Raw genomic sequence first — 19,043 nt, 5'->3', positions numbered from 1 at the left:
CAAAATAACGTCGAAGTACACCATGCTTAATAGCAGTAAATCAACTCGGGTTTCCAGACCCCCAATAGTCACCAAACATGACCGGTACACATGGTCTACAACAATAGTATCGCCCACCAGGGTAGATACATGAACAGGTAAAGCAAGACACCCTCGAGACGTACCTAAATGATGAGCAAAATATGAAGACACATATGAATAGGTAGAACCGGGATCAAATAATATTGAGGCGTCTCTGTGACAGACTGAAATAATACCTGTAATGACAGCGTCTGAAGCAATGGCATCTGTCCTCCCCGGCATAGCGTAGAAACGAGCCTGGCCACCGCCTGATCGGTCTCCGCCTCTGGGACGACCCCTGGCTGCCTGATCTCCACCTTTAGCTGACTGAGCGGGTGATGAAGTAACTGGAGCAGAAGTCGAGGGCTGATCCCTCTGCTGATGCTGTCTGCCACGAAGGTGAGGGCACTGCCTCCTCAAGTGACCAAACTCTCCGCACTCATAACAGCTGCCCGGTACTGTAGATGGGGACTGACGGGAACCCCTCGCACCGGAGTAACTAGCAGATGCACTGGGCACAGAAGAGCCCTGAACTGATGGGGCGTGAGATGAACTCTGAGCTGGGAGGGCGCTGAGTGAAGACTGACCCTGCTGGGGCCCATGATGACCACGACCTGAAGATCCCCCACGATACTCTGGACGAGCCGACTGAGCAGGCCTGAAAGAGCGACCTCTACCCTACTGGAACTGGCCCCTCGAAGGAGCACCACTGTAGCTGCCCGATCCACGAGGCCTCTTTGCCTCCCTCTCCTCTCGCTCTCTACGGCGAACTGACTCGATCTCACGAGCGATGTCCACCACCTCCTCAAATGTAGCACCCAGTACTCTCTCTCTAGTCATCAGAATACGTAGATGGTAGTTAAGGCCCTTCACAAATCTCCTAATCCTCTCACGATCTGATGAAACCATCCAAGTAGCATGACGGGCCAGCTGTGAAAACCTCATCTCATACTGAGTCACTATCATATCCCCCTGTGTTAACCACTCAAACTGCCTACGCAGCTCCTCCCTACGGGACTGAGGTACATGCTTTCCAGAAAAAGAGCGGAGAACTGCTGCCAAGTCATAGGTGTTGCACAGGTAGGCCTACGCCTCTCAAAGTCCTCCCACCAAGTAAGAGCAGCCCTTGTGAACTGAAAAGTGGTAAATGCCACACCACTCGACTCAAGGATCCCCACCGTATGGAGCATACGCTGACATCTGTCAAGAAAACCCTGGGCATCCTCGCCCTCAACACCACCGAATGTCGGAGGTTGGAGCCTACCAAACCTCTCGAGACGACGCTGCTCATCGTCTGGCATAGCTGGAACCACGAAGCCCTGAGCTGGTGCAACCTGCTGAGCTGGAGGTGCCTCTGGTGTCTATAGTCCCTGCACTCCCTGCGCAGGTGTGCGAGCAACGGGGGTCTGATTGCCTCCCCCGGCCTGTGAAGTAGCTGCTGTTGCTGTGGTGGCTGAGACTGCCTGAGCCAGGCCAGTGCACACCGTTAATATCTGTGCCAAGGTCTCCTGAAGACTCGGAATCACGATAGGCACAGCTGGTGCCTGAGCAGGTGCTGCTGGAGTATCCACAGCTGGAGCCTGATCCTGAGCTGGGGCAACTAACGGATCAGCAGGTGCTGCCCCGGCTGCTCTGCCTCTGCCATGACCACGATCGCGTCCTCGGCCTCTGGCGGCCTCAGTAGGTGGCACTGGTGGTCGTCCGTCACGTCCGGTAGCTCGTGTCCTCACCATATGTGAGAGAATAGAATAATAGAGGTTTAGTTCTCAGTTCAACAAAGCCGCACGACAAGAGTTTCAAGAATATGAAGTTTCCTAAAGGTTCGGCAGCCTCCCGAGGATAGGTACAGACGTCTTCGTACCGATCCACGAGACTCTACCAACCGGCTCATGACTCGCGAGACGAAGTAACCTAGGCTCTGATACCAACTTGTCACGACCCAACCCCGGTCGTGATGGAGCCCAACACACTGCTAGGCAAGCCCGACCAATTAAATAACCTTAACCATTTTACTCAGTTCATGAATTAATTAACACAGATAATTACTAAGTCAAAATACTAACTTCGCCAATTCAAGCCTAATTCTACACCGGACCTCCAAAATTACTTCCGATCGCGCTCCTAAGTCACAAATCATCCCCCGAAGCTAACCGAATCATCGAAAATCATATCGAGCCCTCTAACACATAATTCAACATCCGGTTGACTTTTCCAAAACAAGCCTTCCTTAAAGAGACTAAGTGTCTCATTTCCTTCTAAAACCAATCCAAATCAACTCGTTCATACCCAACATTGATAATGAAGCATAAAGAAATAGAAAATGGGGGAAACGGGGCAATAACCCATGTGACGACGGGTTGGGTCGTCACAGGCTAAAGATTAATATGTCATCCACATACAAACATATAATAACACAATCTGATCCTATCATCTTGGAATAAATACAAGTATCAGATGCATTAACAACAAAATCATCAACCACTAATGTGCTATTAAATTTTTAGTACCATTGCTTAGGTGCCTGCTTTAGACCATATAAAGACTTTCTCAATTTGCATACTTTATTCTCCTGTCCTTGGATCACAAATCCCTCAGGTTGAGACATATAGATCTCTTCCTTTAATTCACCATTTAGGAAAGCCGTTTTAACATCCATTTGATGTATCACTAAATTATGAATTGCGGCTAAAGCAACAAGAGTTCTAATAGTCGCTATCTTAGTCACAGGAGAATAAGTGTCAAAGTAATCAATGTCTTTCTTTTGGTTAAAACCCCTAATAGCAAGTCTAGCCTTATATTTCTCAATTGTACCATCAGGTCTCAATTTCTTCTTAAATATCCACTTGCTACTTATGGGTTTACAACCATTAGGCAAATCAGACAAGTCCCAAGTGTGATCAGAAACTATAGAGTCTAATTCACTTTTGATGGCCTCTTTCCAAAACCTAGCATCTATTGACCTCATTGCTTCACTGTATGTCTTAGGGTCTTCTGCTATTAAATAGATTGACACTAATTCATCACTCAAAACATCAAGATCAATATTTTCAGTCAAGAAAGTAGTAATAAAGTCAGGACCAAAGCTAGCTTCAATTCTACGCCTCTTACTTCTTCTAGGTTTATTTTCTCATTAGCAGTAACAGTAGAAGAAGGCACAATATGCGAATTAACAGACATAGATGTAGAAGAATTATTAGGCATAACACTAGGCACATTATTTTTCAATGGAAAAACATTCTCAAAAAGTTCTGCATCTCTAGATTCACAAACAGAACTATCATTCAAAGACATAAATCTATATGCAACACTATTTTGAGCATAACCAATGAAAATAGCATCAAAAGTCTTGGATCCAACAATTACTTGTTTAAAGTCAGGTAGACCAACCTTAGCCAAACACCCACAAACTTTCAGAATTTTCAAGTTAGGGGCAAACCCTTTCCATAACTCATACGGAGTTTTATCTAACTTCTTATGAGGGAATTTATTAAGAACATAGCATGCAGATAAAAGAATTCCCCCCCTCCCATATTATCAGATAAACCCGAACTCAAAAGCATAGGATTCATCATTTCCTTAAATGTTCTATTTTTCCATTCGGCTACACCATTTTGTTGGGGAGTATAGGGAGCACTAACCTCGTGTATAATACCATTTTTCTCATAGAAGGCTTCTAGAGTATTAGTACTACATTCACCACCTCTGTCAGACCTAAGCCTCTTGATTTTTCTGTCTAATTGATTATCTACTTCTGCCTTGTATTTCAAAAACATGCTTTCAGCCTCATCTTTTGACTTGAGAAGATATATCTTAGTATATCTAGAAAAGTCATCTACAAGGTGATGTAGTATTTCTTTCCACCCTTACTAACAGTGTTCTTGAAATCTGCTAAGTCTGAATGTACTAGTTCAAGCAATTCTATTTTTCTACTAGTTATATTTTTAAAAGGCTTTTTGGTATGTTTTGCTTCTACACAAACATAACACTTAGAAAAATTATCAACATTAACTGCAGGAATTAATTCTATTTTTCTAAGTCTTTTAATAAAAGCAATATTAACATGACCTAGTCTACCATAACAAATCAATAGACTCAACAATATAAGCAGAATTGAAAGTACTAGCATTATTAGTAATCTTGAGCGATGTTCAATATAAATAAACCCCCACTAAGGTAACCCTTCCCAACAAAGTCTCCCCCACGAGAAATAACAACTTTATCAGATTCAAAAACAAGTTTAAGACCTGCTTTGTTGAGAAGCGCACCTGAAACTAAGTTTCTACGAAGGGAGGGTACATACAAAATTTTGTTCTAAGGCTAAGGTTTTTCCAGAAGTTAACTTAAGGAGAATTTTTCCTTTACCCATAACTTCAGCTGTAGTGGAGTTACCCATGTAGACACACTCGCCATCAGCAGATTCCTCAAAGTCGTGAAACAGCTCCTTGTGGGCGCAAAGGTGCCTTGAAGCGCCTGTGTCCAGTATCCAGCCAGTCTTGTTAGCCACCATGTTCGCCTCAACAACCACAACAGCAATGACATCATCAACAACGACAATATTAGCAGCATTAGAATTATCAGCAACAATATTAGTAGGAGGATCGTTAAACAAAACTAATCAACTTCTAATTGTTCAAAGAAAATTAAAAATTTCTGGGACCAACGCTTATAATTGTTTCCATCTAAAGGCTCAAGCTTTGAGAGATCAGGAAGTGTTTTGTTCAAAGTGGTGGCCATTAGTCAATATTATATGTGAAATCGCTTTCAAATTGTAAGAAAAATGAGTAGATAATATTGATTAAGAACAAGAAGGAAAGAAGAACAACTTATCAAAAATACTGTGTCATGGCAAGCACTGCCTTGAAAGCGATTTGGGCCCGACTAGGTGCAAATCGTTAAGACCGGTCGCTACCCAAGGTTCCACAGCACCTCCAAACACGTGCACTCGTGGCTGGAAGTTTAGAATTTGCACAAAACAGTTGCCCAGAAAGAACAGAAGATGAAGGTTTTTTCTGTAGTTGTTACAGAAATTAAAATATTGTAGGAAGAACGTAATGATTATCAAGATGAATTCTTAGTTAAGAATTGAGCGAATATGATGGCTAATAATCATCTTATCTATAGGCAATTAGGGAGGTTACATGTATGACAAGTGTGGAGAGTCTTTTAACTCTTGTCCAAGCCACATGGTAGATTTGCAAAGCCACTTATCAAAGCCATTCAACACTTCTCTTTAAATCAATGCCACATGTAAAACTCTTGCCATGTATCAATTATCTAAGAGTATTTGGCCACTTGGAAATAGGTAGGATATTAATAAAATAAAAAGACCCATGCTTATTGGTCGTAAATGAATTTGCAAAAGAAAATCTTTGACTTTTTATTATAAATAATACCAACAAATTCATCCCACCCAAAACATTGTAAAAATATATTACTGTATAAAATAAGTATAGAGAACAAAAAAAAGATGTCCAACGAGTTGGTGGATAGGAGTTAGTGAGTGTGGATAAAACGTGGAAACCACAGCCAATCAGAACTCATAGAAATCCCCAAAAAGCCTTAATATCATCTTTTGTCAATACTTACCCAACCAAACCACCTCAAAATATAATTACTAAAATTCCCAAAAAATACAGACAGGCAGTTGAAATATTTACATTACAAACAGAAGAAAACTCAAAAGCAGAAACTTTTCCTCCATCGAACGCCACACGCCTTCCACCATTTCTGGCCACAGAGAGAGCTACTAAAACCCCCCAATTCATATCTGCTTTCACCATTTCCAATTTTTAGGGTTAGGGTTTTTGGTAGCTCAAATTGTAATTGCCAACAAATGGCTATTCCAACCGCATTTTCCGGTGCCAAGCTCGAGTCTTTATCATCGTCGGCGACTTCTCCGGCCCCTATCGGGTTGTTCTCCCATCCGGGTCGGGTCAGACGATTGCCAACTCAAAAGGGGTTGTTTAATTTAGGGATCAGGTGTGAAGTGGCAGCATCTGATGTTTTGAGTCAAAGTCAAAATTCTGAAAATGTGACTTCATCTTCCAGCCTTTCTGCTCTTGAACAGCTCAAAACCTCAGCTGCTGACAGTATGTATTTCATTTGTCCAAAGTTTGTTTCTTTCATTCAATTTGATATGACATCATTTTGAAAATTTGGAACTTCTATATTTCATATTAAATTTGGTGATATGATATGATTCTTTAGCTGCTCAGTGATTCTATTTGATCAATGTGCTGATTGCTGCATCCTTTTATTAGCTCCATGTTAATCAATCTTATTTACTGCTACTCTGCTCTTTAGTTGTTGGAGTAGTTTCTACTATTTTTTCCAAGGTTTATTCTTCACGCAATTATTTGGAAGAAGCATGTATAGTGACTTTACTTTGTGTTTTAATGAAGAGCTTTTGGTGGAATTATGGTCTTTAGCCAATTCTTTGTTTAATGAGGATATTGCTATGTTACTAGTTTTACATATAGGGTTAGGCCACAAGTTGTTTGTGCTTATCGCAGCTTCCCTTTTCCACGAGAGCTTGGAACATGAATGTCAATTAAATAGTGCAACAAGAAGTTGGACCTCATGTTTTTTATTGATAATGGTGGTGTCTGGTACAGCCGTGCGTACCTTGACTAATTTACAGGTTACGTGTTGCCTCACACCAACACAACTAGCGGGTAATTCTATCGACCAAGGATTAGGCAGATGGGACAAAATCACCTAACATTTTGTTTTTGCATCCCGAGCGAATATTTGATAGTTTCCTGGCCTTTCCTGATTATGAACTGTGCATGTGGTGCAGTCATATCAGTTCTTTCAGTTCTTAATGATCTGACAATATAGCCAATGTAATATCTTATCGAATAAATATATAATATCATTATGCTGGTCATAAATGTTATGTAATGTGTTTCCAATCCCTTGTTGAATGTTAAACAGTGTACACTAAATAAAAAAGTGATACCTCAATTTTTTTAATCTTAATATGCTTCAGGATATACCAAGGAAAGGAGCAGTATCGTTGTCATTGGGCTCAGTATCCACACTACACCTGTTGAAATACGTGAAAAACTGGCAATTCCTGAAGCAGAGTGGCCGAGAGCTATTGGGGAGCTCTGCAATTTGAATCATATTGAAGAAGCTGCAGTTCTTAGCACCTGTAACAGGATGGAGATCTATGTTGTGGCTCTTTCTCAACATCGTGGCGTTAAAGAAGTTACCGAATGGATGTCAAAGGTACTTCATTTCCCTTGAACTTTGCTATCTGATTGTGTAGCTTTACAGTCTGCTATCTTTTTTCTTACAACGATGAATAGAAAATAAAAAGTGAACCAATCGAACTATCCATTGTCATTTTCTCGGAGAGAGAGGTTTTCCTACTCATGACTAGTAAAATGTAAAAAAAGACCCTGGAATTTGAAAAAAAGATATCCCCCTTGAACAGATCTTAGCATATGTTTTTTTTCATTATCTTTGCAATATCGGGGTTCTGCTCAGAATCAGGGTTTCTGCATTCTCTGCAACTAGGCCATCAAACTGATAGCAGTTCTCCTTTTCTTTGGCAGACAAGTGGAGTACCTGTTACAGAGATTTGTAAGCACCGCTTTTTACTGTACAACAATGATGCTACACAGCACCTCTTTGAAGTATCAGCTGGGCTAGACTCCTTGGTCTTAGGGGAAGGTCAAATCCTTGCTCAAGTCAAGCAAGTAGTCAAGGTTGGTCAAGGAGTTACGGGCTTCGGAAGGAACATTAGTGGACTATTCAAGCATGCAATCACTGTGGGAAAGAGGGTTAGAACTGAAACAAACATTGCAGCAGGGGCAGTTTCTGTTAGTTCAGCTGCTGTGGAGTTGGCTTTGATGAAGCTTCCTGAATCCTCCCACGCTAGTGCTAGGATGCTAGTTATTGGAGCAGGCAAGATGGGGAAGCTTGTGATCAAGCACTTGGTAGCTAAGGGATGCACAAGGATGGTCGTCGTAAACAGAAGTGAGGAAAGGGTTTCTGCCATTCGTGAAGAGATTAAAGATGTTGAGATAATCTACAAGCCCCTCAGTGAAATGCTTAACAGTGCTGTTGAAGCTGATGTTATCTTCACAAGCACTGCATCAGAAACCCCGCTGTTTCTGAAGGAACATGTGCTGGATCTTCCACCTGTTGCTGCAAGTGTTGGGGGTTTAAGGCTTTTCGTCGACATCTCGGTTCCTAGGAATGTGGGTGCTTGTGTGAACGAGCTAGAGAATGCACGAGTGTACAATGTGGATAATCTAAAGGAGGTTGTGGCAGCTAATAAGGAGGACCGCCTTCGAAAAGCAATGGAAGCTCAGGCAATTATTTCTGAGGAATCCAAACTGTTTGAAGCTTGGAGGGATTCCCTGGAGACTGTTCCCACCATCAAGAAACTGAGGGCTTATGCTGAAAGACTAAGGGTTGCTGAACTTGAGAAGTGCATGTCAAAAATGGGCGATGATATCTCAAAGAAGACAAGGAAGGCTGTCGATGATCTTAGTCGCGGTATAGTTAACAAGCTCCTTCATGGTCCCATGCAACACTTAAGATGCGATGGGAGTGACAGCCGCACATTGAGTGAGACCCTTGAGAATATGCACGCGCTCAATAGGATGTTCAACCTTGAGACAGATATATCAGTATTGGAACAAAAAATTCGAGCTAAAGTGGAGCAAACTCAAAAATAAGGTCCATTATCTCAACTTATTCTTGAAAATTCTCTCAGAGGCTCGACTGAATAAGAGGAAGAATTCCTTAATTGTATTTTCTGTTTGCCGCTACTGTAAATTCTCATTGAAATGTCTAACAGGACATGATCCCTTGTTAAGATCTTTCCTGTTGATTTAATTTTGTCAAAGACATCTGCATACCTCTGATTGCGGATTCCTCTTGTGTCTTAAGAGTACATTTTGTATGTAACTGTCCTATTGAGACATTATCAATTGAACTTTGATCTTTGTAGCGAATGATTCATGAGAGATATCCATATACTCTTTCCACAAACAGTTTGTAGCGTTGTAACTAAGTCAGTGATTCAATTACTATTATGATTATTATTAATTTTATTCTAGTTGTTTTCCCTTCACTTTTGAACCCTGCAGTGTAATTGTCAAATGCAACAAATGTTGACTACTGGAATGCAGCTCTGTTTTCTTCTACACAATAGAATGCGTGCTAACAAGATAGTGTTATTTGAGACAGCTTGGTCTCAGATTAGGCCAACTCCATTTACCTCATATATAAAAGTAGGTATAACTGATGATTCCCTAATAATTTTGCGAAGCAGGTACTAAAATGGTCAACTAGGTTTTGGTGAACCAGAAGTAGAGACGAGTTCTAAAAAAAGGAAGCATAACTTGTCAAATTTCATTTGGAAAATGCAAAGCTCTATTAACTAAGTACTGTTGTTATAGATTTTCTTGGAACTTCGCTCGACAAGTAAAGCAAGACTGAGTTTATTAGAATAAGGAGCTTACTATAACACAAAATATCTTTTCTGGCTAGGATTCAGATTATACACGAAACACAGCTCTTATAATCCTTTTGGTTCACTTGCTTATTTTTAAAAATAGCCAGATTTACAACTGGTCGTTCAAAAATAGCCCAATTTCAAAAGTAATCGAAATTTAGCCACTTTTTATGTAAAGATAAATCTGAGCGAAAACACTGTTCAAAACCCGGAAAATACTCCAGTATATTATGCTGGAGTTCCAGCATAAGTATACTTGAACTCCAGCATATTATACTGGAGTTCCAGGATAGTATGCTGGAACTCCAGCATAAATATGATGGGGTTCCAGCATAAATACACTAGAACTCCAGCATAATATACTGGAGTTCCAGCAAGTATAATGGTCCAGTATAATATACTGGAGTTTAGAGCACCAGTGCTCCAGTCTCCAGTATATTATATTGGAGCCAGCAAAGTATACCGGTCCAGCATAATATGCTGGAGTTCATACAAAAGTGCACCAAACTCCAGTATATTATGCTGGACCGGTCTCTATTGCAACAAAACGGTGGCTATTTTTCATTGACTTGGTAAACGCTGGCTATTTTTGATTGACCAGTCCGAAAACTGGCTATACCGTGAAATTTTGGCGAGAAAACTCCCTAAACCTATAAAGACTACATTTTTGTAGCATGGACCATTACGAGCCCAATCAGCAGGATTTCTCGTCCAAGTGCACCAGTAGCCACTTTTAAGCCCGTTGTTTAAAATATATGCACAATTTACAATGTATTTAAAAATTAGCTAATTCACCAAACTTTAGGATTAAGTATCCTAAATTTCTGAATTGCTAATTTAAAATTTAGGACATAAGATTCGAATTCTGGACACAATTTTCAAATTTCAGGACGTCGTGTCCTGGAATTTAAGCGAATTGACTAATCTTTAAATACATTGTACACTGTGAATGTATTTTAAACATGGTACTGAAAAGTGGCTAGTCATTTCCACTCAGTTTGGCAGTTGGTTTGTCCCAGCCCTACCGTGGTGAGCCCAAACAGGTCCAAAAACTAAAATGGAAAAGAGACTTCTCGACCTTCAAAAATGGTAGACATTTGGACAATATTTGGTTGAAGTTGAACGAAAGAGCATAATGGAAGTTCAAAGAAGAGTATTTGGAGGTTAAGTTTGTATTTGTACTTAAATTTCAGTTAGAAAAAAAATTGAAAATGTATGAGTGAAAACAAAAATGTCTATTGAAATGCCCTTCAAATAAGCTTTCAATATTTCACCAGTATTATAGATATAGTGATGTCTAAAACAGACATTGCAAATACTGAAATTTTATTTATGGCGAATCAAGGTTACAGGGTACGCAAAGGGGCAGTTGCCACGCCTTGAATAAGAGAGATCAAATACGCAGTTCAAAGACATCATCAGTTCCAAAGTCTTCAATAACGAACCCCACCCACCCCCCACTCTTCTCCCAAGTCATTTATTTGCCTGGTTTTGAATAATATCAACCCTTATCTTTGTAGTCTAGTTAGGGAATACTTGTGTTATGTGTATCATGCATTCATGCTTCTTGCTCTATCAAAGTGCATGAGCATTTAATAGATCCCAAATTAACCCCACACGCATTTACTCACAGGCCACAAGCATGACTGAGCTCATAGACAAGAGATATCTGCAACTTTCTGCATAATTCAAAAGCTTAAGTCCAATTAGACCTCAACATTTGTGAAAAATGTGAGAATTGACAGTAAATACCATAACACTAGACAACAATTACAACGGTAACAAATCTACTGTAATCCCGCAAGTGAGGTCTGGGAGGGTAATGTGTACGCAGACCTTACTCGTACCTTATGAAGATAGAAATGTTGTTTCCGATAGACTCTCGGCTCAAGAACAATGAAAAGGAGGCTAATCAAGCGATAAACAATAGCAACAATAAGGTAATAGGATAGCAAAAGCAAATGACACAACGTATAATAATAAAGATCTAAGGATAAGAAAATATAAGCATAGTACTAATATTGCTGGTAAGAATGACGCACCGAGTAATAACAAAGATCTAGGAGTATGAAAATACAAGAATACTATAAATATTATCGGTAAGACTAGAAGAAACTCTGAACTACCTGTCAAACCACGACCCTAATTCTCGGCATCCACACCTTCCTATCGAGAGTCATGTCCTCGATAAGTTAAAGCATGCTATGTCCTGCCTAATCACCTTTCCCTAGTACTTCTTGTCCTAGCAATGCCATAACACTAGACAAAATAACAAAAACTCACTATCTAGTTAATCCTACTTTAATTTAGTGCACAAATGGAGTACCATCTTGTAAAGGCTTCATGTGAGTGAAGGATCAAGTAAAAACTTTAACATCTACCGCTCTACACTATTTGCTAGAAGAACAAAAACGTTTCCTTTGTTCTACATTTAAAAAAAGGGATTCTTATATTGTTTGCTTTTTCCAGCATGTATATATAGATTATACATAATCGTATACATATTATACATAAATTATATATATATACACACACATATCCGCCAGCTATTTTTAGTTTAAGGGATTAGGTAAACGGTTATTTGGATTAATTCGTCAAAAAAAAAAAAATAGAGCTGTTTTTGTCCATATATAGTAAGTAGAGGGAGGTTAAGGCTGGGAAGAACAGTTGGGAGTGGATGTGGGGAGCCTAGATTTGTAGCGAGAGGGTTTAAAAAAATGCAAAAATGTTAAACCAGAGATTTTTACTTGAAACCTAACATAATATGTGAAAGAGATTCATCAACAATTCATATATGTACAAAAAATTTGTTTGCTGGGTCTAAATGGGGATGGTGGTGGGGCTAGGTTCAACTTGGGTGGTCATATGTAGAAACGAGTGAAAGGTGGTCCCAATCAAATCACATGAATTTTAGACAGGATATTTTGATTTATCCATTGTCATTGTTTGTATAATGTACCAATTATTGGTGAAACTTGGGTAAAATGTAGTATGGTACAACTTTGAGATTTTAGTAAATGCACTTCGGACTTTGGGCTTAGGGTCTAAATGTGTCCTGGAATTTGCACAAGATGAGTCATTTTTTGGTACAGTGCTAGTAATGCATCGGAAAATTTTGGTATATCCTCCAGCCTATTTATGAAGGGTGGGGTTAAACTCACTTGAAATTTTATCCCTTTGTGCCAATTTTCCACCTTACCTAGTTGTTCAAGAGTACAATTATTTTGTTCCAGAAAACTATTCCTTGAAATTATTCTTTATATCACCTACTACTAGAGGTATAATTGTCTTAGCTTTTTATTGAATTCCTTGAATATTCAATTATTGAGAGTTGATAAAAAGTTAAATGGATACAGTTAACCATTATATTTACAATACTTGGTAAATAATCTTAGCTTGTTCTTCTACCTTTAACTCATTATAACCTCCTTTGTTTAATTCTTGTTCGATAAGGATCAAAATGCCCTTAATTATGACTAGCATTCAGAAAATAATCATTACTATTTAAATTAAGTTCTGAGGTATCTCTTACAAGATAATGAATCTTTTTCATAATTAGACAAGAAATACCAAAAAGGAAAGGAAGAAAAGGCTAAAGAATAGGTTCCAATCATATAAAAGCAAGAGGACTTCTTTTCCCATATTCTACTTTATCAAAACTTTAGGGTAAACCTAAAGCTAGTAATAACTTTTACAGACTTTACCATCTTTTTATTTTTATACAATAACTTAAACTCGAGCAATCATACCTATCATTTGTGCAAATTTTCTAACCCTCTTTTGTTATAGATATCATTGGTGTGATTGTTCTTCAATGTATAGTAAATGGTTACTCTCACTCGCATTCTTCACTAATTAAAAACCAATTCGAGATAGATGCCATGAGAATATCGGGAGATGCTTGAAATTCTATCGTTTTGTTTGAAGTCGTTACATGTACAAAGTCTAGCGTTATTTCGAATTTACGTCACATAGCGGACACTAAAACGGAAGTATTTTCTGTATAGGTCAAAATCTATCTTTAGAGTATTTAAGCCAAGATAGCACTAGGGGAAGACTTCCCAAGTCATCGTTTGTCGAAATGGCCCAGGAAGCGAAGTTCGTGGTCGAAGAGTCAACAAGGGACGAAGTCGAAGAGTCAACAAGGGACGAAGTCGAGGAGTCAACAAGGGTCGAGGCCGAGGTCGAGTACTTTTGACGGAGTTATAGCGGCTAGTTTCGAGATAGGATATTACAGAGAATATTCTAGTAGATGTTATCTGCACTTGTACTATTAGGATTTTTTAGAGCATGTTCCCTGTAAATAGAAAAATACACTATGATAGGGGCATGTGATATTTATTTGTAAAGAATACACTTTGACTTGAGAAAGAGAATTGGATCTCATTTCATAAGATACAAACATCAACTTTTCACTGAGATTCTTGTCTATACTTTTTCACTAGATCCGAGAATAACTCAAATATTCAAGGGATTGTCTATTATTTATCGTTGTCAGAAAGAACATCCACTTATTCCATCATTTTTTGGGTGACTCATTCATTCTATTTACTTAAATACCATTTATTGTTATTCATTGATATTGAATGCTACATTATTGCCTCTGATTTCTAGAATATTTATTGTATGCCATCGCCACTGTCCGACTATATCTACATAGTATTTGTTGCTTCTTTAAGAACTCCATCTAGGGATATTGTTGTTAGCTAAGATTAGCCTTTATTTATATAAATTTAATTATTTGAACCAAGACCTATATTTTTTGGTCAAATAATTTGGCGCCGTCTGTGGGAATTTCTTAGTTAAATTTTTAGTTTCCTCTAGATGTACAATTAACATAAGTCACTAACGTAAAAAAATCCCGAGATCTACTTTATTTGTGTATACAAAATCCTACATGGCAGGTAAGCAAGGAGAAAGGACAAAAATAACAAGTGACTTCCTAACCAACCTCATGAATGTAATCAACGAAAGCTGTGAAACAGTAGGTGAGGACACGACGCCCAACGCGTCCCCTAGGCGAGAGAGGCCGCCACCCCCACACTACAGCATAACAAAACCTAGCAGAAAAGGGGCCTCCACATATACAGAGGAAGGGACGCCCCCACCCATGAAAAAACTCCTTGAGGCATGGCTAACCGACATGCTAGCAAGCTTCCTTAACAAACCCGCTCCAGGCATGGCTTGTCATGCCCCAACCTTGGGAAGTGCGACCGGCGCTCAACCGAGTGGACCCGGTCGAGCAAGCCTGTTAGACACTTTCTACCCGACCCATTACGATCAAGAGAGGGCATATTTTCATTAATTAGACAATTGTAAGTTCATATATACATTACTAAATCATTTCATTAGTTACATCATTGTTAAGTTTCAAAATACACACAGTCTTTGGACTGAGTGGAACAAGAGTCCAAAACACAACATAACCCGTTTGACCTTTCTAACACCCATATACAACCCACATAGTGTCTACGGAGCCTCTAAAGATACAAAAGAGAGTTATGATAATGCCGGCAACAAGGCCCCGACTATACCTCATAACGTGGTAAAAATATGAACAAAAGATGTGAACATGACCCCGGAATGAAATGGGGTTCACCAAGTCTGCCAGGAAGAGGATGCACCACTAACTGCGATCAATACCGTCGTCTATAGAACCGCCTGCATCCATTTAAAGATACAGCGCCCCCGGCAAAAGGGACGTTAGTACCGTCGAATAGTACTAGTATGTAAGCTAAACACCATCTCAATAGAATGAATAGTAATACAGGGGAAAACAGTCAAGATGCAATATGAGCTTCAAATAACAATAAAACATCAAGTTAAGGATCACATAGATTTTCAAGTCAATTTTCACGTTATTAGGTTGGGTGATCTTTAGTGTCGATATGTCACAATCCACAATACCATCGTGTTCTCACACGGAGTTCGATCTCGACTCAATGTCACGGCCCGAATTTCCCACCCTCGAAAGTCGTGATGGCGCCTACTCGTGAAAGCTAGGCAAGCCAACTATTACGGTTCTACACAATAACAATCAACCCCAACAGTTATAAACATAAACTAAAGTAAAACAGATGATAAATGCGGAAGAGTTAAATTAAATCCAAATACTCCAATACATGTCTACCCACGAATCTAGTGTCACAAATTCACGAACAACTAAGATTTTTACTACAAATACAAGTTTGGAAAGAAAAGTACAACTGTTCTCAGAATGGAAAGAGACATCAGAAAAGCTAAATAGAGAAGGGGGACTTTAGGCTCTGCGGAGCTAGCAGATCTACCTGAGTCTCCCTGGACTGAAGGCAGCTACCTCAGCTACTCACTAGGTCCGGTACCGAAATCTGCACAAAAGAGTGCAGAGTGTAGCATCAGTACAATCGACCCCATATACTGAGTAAGTGTCGAGCCTAACCTCGGCAAAGTAGTGACGAGGCTAGGACACGACAATCATAAATACCTGTGCAGATAAATTATATATAAGCAGAAACATAACAACGAAATCAACAGAATAAAGTGGGAAGGGGACATGCTGCGGGGAAATATCAGTTTCTAACAGTAAATCAATACGGAAGCATCATTAAGGAAACACAATGAACATCATATATAAAGCAAAAAGAATAATGAAACGGTAACACATGCACGACATCACCCTTCGTGCTTTTACTCTCATTCTCACCATATGAATCAACAAAATCGGCACGGCATCATCCTTCGTGCATTACCTCACATAATCATGGCACGACATCATCCTTCGTGCATTATTCCTCACAATATAGGCACGGCATCACCCTTCGTGCATTAACTCTCAAATCACGATACGACATCACCCTTCGTGTATTAACACTCATAATATCGGCACGGCATCACCCTTCGTGCTTTACACTCTTCCTCACCCAAACAACAGAAAGCAATATGTCCCGGCAAGGGAGTCAACAATATCAACAATAATATCCCGGCAAGGGAATCAACAATATCAACAATAATATCATGGCAAGGGAATCAACAATATCAACAAACGTCCCGGTAAGGGGTTCAGCTATAACCAATCTCGTTTCAACAATCTCTTTACAAAATGGAACTTCAATTTGAACTAATACTCAACAATAGTCAATAACCAAGAAACTTTCGTAAGCTTTGTTCAATATTAATAATCATCAATTTGAGCATGATCGATAAATAGTAGAGTCACAACAATCATGGTACAAGACTCACGGGCATGCTTGACACCAACGTATAGATGCTCGTCACCACACCTATACGTCATACTCGATACAAACACATAGCAAATAGACCACAACTCCTATTTCCTCAAGCTAAGGTTAAGCCAAACACTTACCTCGATTCCACAGACAAATTAAGCCTCTACTACCGCTTTACCTCTCGGTTCCACTTCCAATTTGCTTGTATCTAGCCACAAATTACTTAACAATATCAATAAATGCTAAATAAACCAATTCTAATGCATGAAAATAGGTTCCCCATTGTTTTCTCCAATAAGTCAAAAATCGACCCCGGGCCCGCTTGGTCACAACCCGAAGTTCGAACCAAAACCGGATCACCCATTCCCCCACGAACTCAAATATATAATTTGTTTTGAAATCAGACCTCAAATCGAGGTCCAAATCCCCAAAATTTGAAATTCCTAAGTTCTACCCAAAAACACCCAATTTCCCCATGAAAACCCTTGATTTTGAAATGAAATCATGTAAAAAGATGGATTAGATTGAAAGAAATGAGTTAGAAATGACTTACTAATGATTTGGAAGAGTATGTGCCTTTGAAAAATCGCCCAAAGATGTTTTAGGGATTGAAGAGTTGTAAAAATGGATGAAATCCTGTCTGAAATCCCACTTAACAGGTCTCTGAGGTCGCAATTGCGACCAGGGGTTTGCAATTGCGAACCTTTGAAAAACCTGTCATCTTCGCATTTGCGATCAGGGATTCGCAATTGCGAACCCTGGGGATTTCTACTGTCTTCGTAATTGCGAAGAAATAGTCGCATTTGCGACATCTGGGAAAATACTGAAAGCTTCGTATTTGCGAAGAAATGTTCGCAAATGCGAACAAGGATGGCCAGGGCTTCTTTCGCAATTGCGATCAGCGCTTCGCAATTCCCATGCCATCAGACATCGCATTTGCGATTCCTGATCTCGCAATTGCGAGATCAGAGGCCAAAATACCAGAATTGAACCTGCAAATATTTTCCTAAGTCCAATTTCACTTCGTGGCCTATCCAAAACTCACACGAGCCCTCGGGGCTCCAAACCAAACATGCACGCAAGTCTAAAAATATTATACGGACTTGCTCGTGCAATCAAATCATCAAAATAACATCAACAACTATGAATTAAACCTCAAATTCATGAAATCACTCAAGAACATTGAAATTTCTATTTTCTCAACTATAGGTCCGTTTTATACCAATCGAATTCCGATTCTTACCAAATTCAACCAAATTATTATTTCAAACTTGTACCGGGCTCCGGAATCAAGATACGGGCCCGATACCATCAAGAAATTACATCAATTCACTTCTAAAAGCCTTTATATTTTCCAGCAAATAATTTTATTTAAAAATTCTTTTCTCGGGCTTGGGACCTCGGAATTCAATTCCGGACGTATGCCCAAGTCCCATATTTTACTACGGACCCTACGAGACCGGGTCCGTTTACCAAGAATGTTGAAAAAAGTCAACTTTAATTAATTTTAAAGGCCAATTTCACTATTTTTCTAAAACTTCACATAAAGGCTTCCCGAAAACGCGCCCGAACTGCTCACGCAAATCGAGGTGAGGCAAAAGGAGGTTTTCAAGGCCTCGAAACGCAGTTTTGACTTCTAAAACAAGGGATGACCTTTAGGGTCATCACACCCGATCGGCTAGGTCATCTAATTTGAGACATCAACCATATCCACAGTTTCAATTACAAAATTTCAGTACAGTTACTACCATGTGTGCGGCATGGCGTCCGATCATGGCCCAATCGGCTAGTCCATCTCATTTGAGATATCAACCATATCCAAAATTTCAATTACCATTTCCAACACAGTTACCACATGTGTACAGAATGGCATCCAATCACGGCCCAATCGGCTAGGCGATCTCATTTGAGACATCAACCATATCCACAATCATCTCACTTCATATTTCTTTCCCATCTTTTCAATACATTGGCACGAGTGACCTCATTTATAAAGTCATTCTTGGAACTTGGATACATTTCACAATTCCAGATTCCCTTTTTACATTAAACATCCTTATCATCACCAACAACACTAAGGCCTATCATTTAAGTCATTAATACACATATAAGCAATTAGGGAATCCTAAGCACATAGAGGTTTTCCCTACACTTTGGCATAGCAACCTTTATTCAACTTTGACATGAAGTATTAACATTTCTTAATACATATTCCACATTTGAACACATCCTCAAATGGTAAAATGACATGATAAAGCATTAGGTATAAATATTGAACAAGTATTCTTCAACACAATCACACT

At 39.4% G+C, this 19,043-nt stretch overlaps 1 protein-coding gene across 1 annotated transcript; it reads left to right on the top strand.

Annotated features, from left to right (window-relative positions):
* Positions 1–5,660: 5,660 nt before the first annotated feature.
* Positions 5,661–9,064, top strand: LOC109219872 (glutamyl-tRNA reductase 1, chloroplastic-like). Its single transcript, XM_019384339.1, has 3 exons — positions 5,661–6,149; positions 7,052–7,293; positions 7,623–9,064. Exons 1-3 carry the CDS (start codon positions 5,894–5,896, stop codon positions 8,751–8,753), a joined length of 1,629 nt encoding a protein of 542 aa, XP_019239884.1. The 5' UTR covers positions 5,661–5,893; the 3' UTR covers positions 8,754–9,064.
* The last annotated feature ends 9,979 nt before the right edge of the window (positions 9,065–19,043 follow it).

The sequence above is a fragment of the Nicotiana attenuata genome, unplaced genomic scaffold, assembly GCF_001879085.1.
Source record: "Nicotiana attenuata strain UT unplaced genomic scaffold, NIATTr2, whole genome shotgun sequence".
Lineage (NCBI taxonomy): Eukaryota > Viridiplantae > Streptophyta > Magnoliopsida > Solanales > Solanaceae > Nicotiana > Nicotiana attenuata.
Note: the sequence above shows the minus strand (reverse complement) of the source record. Positions and strands in the feature narration are given on the sequence as shown.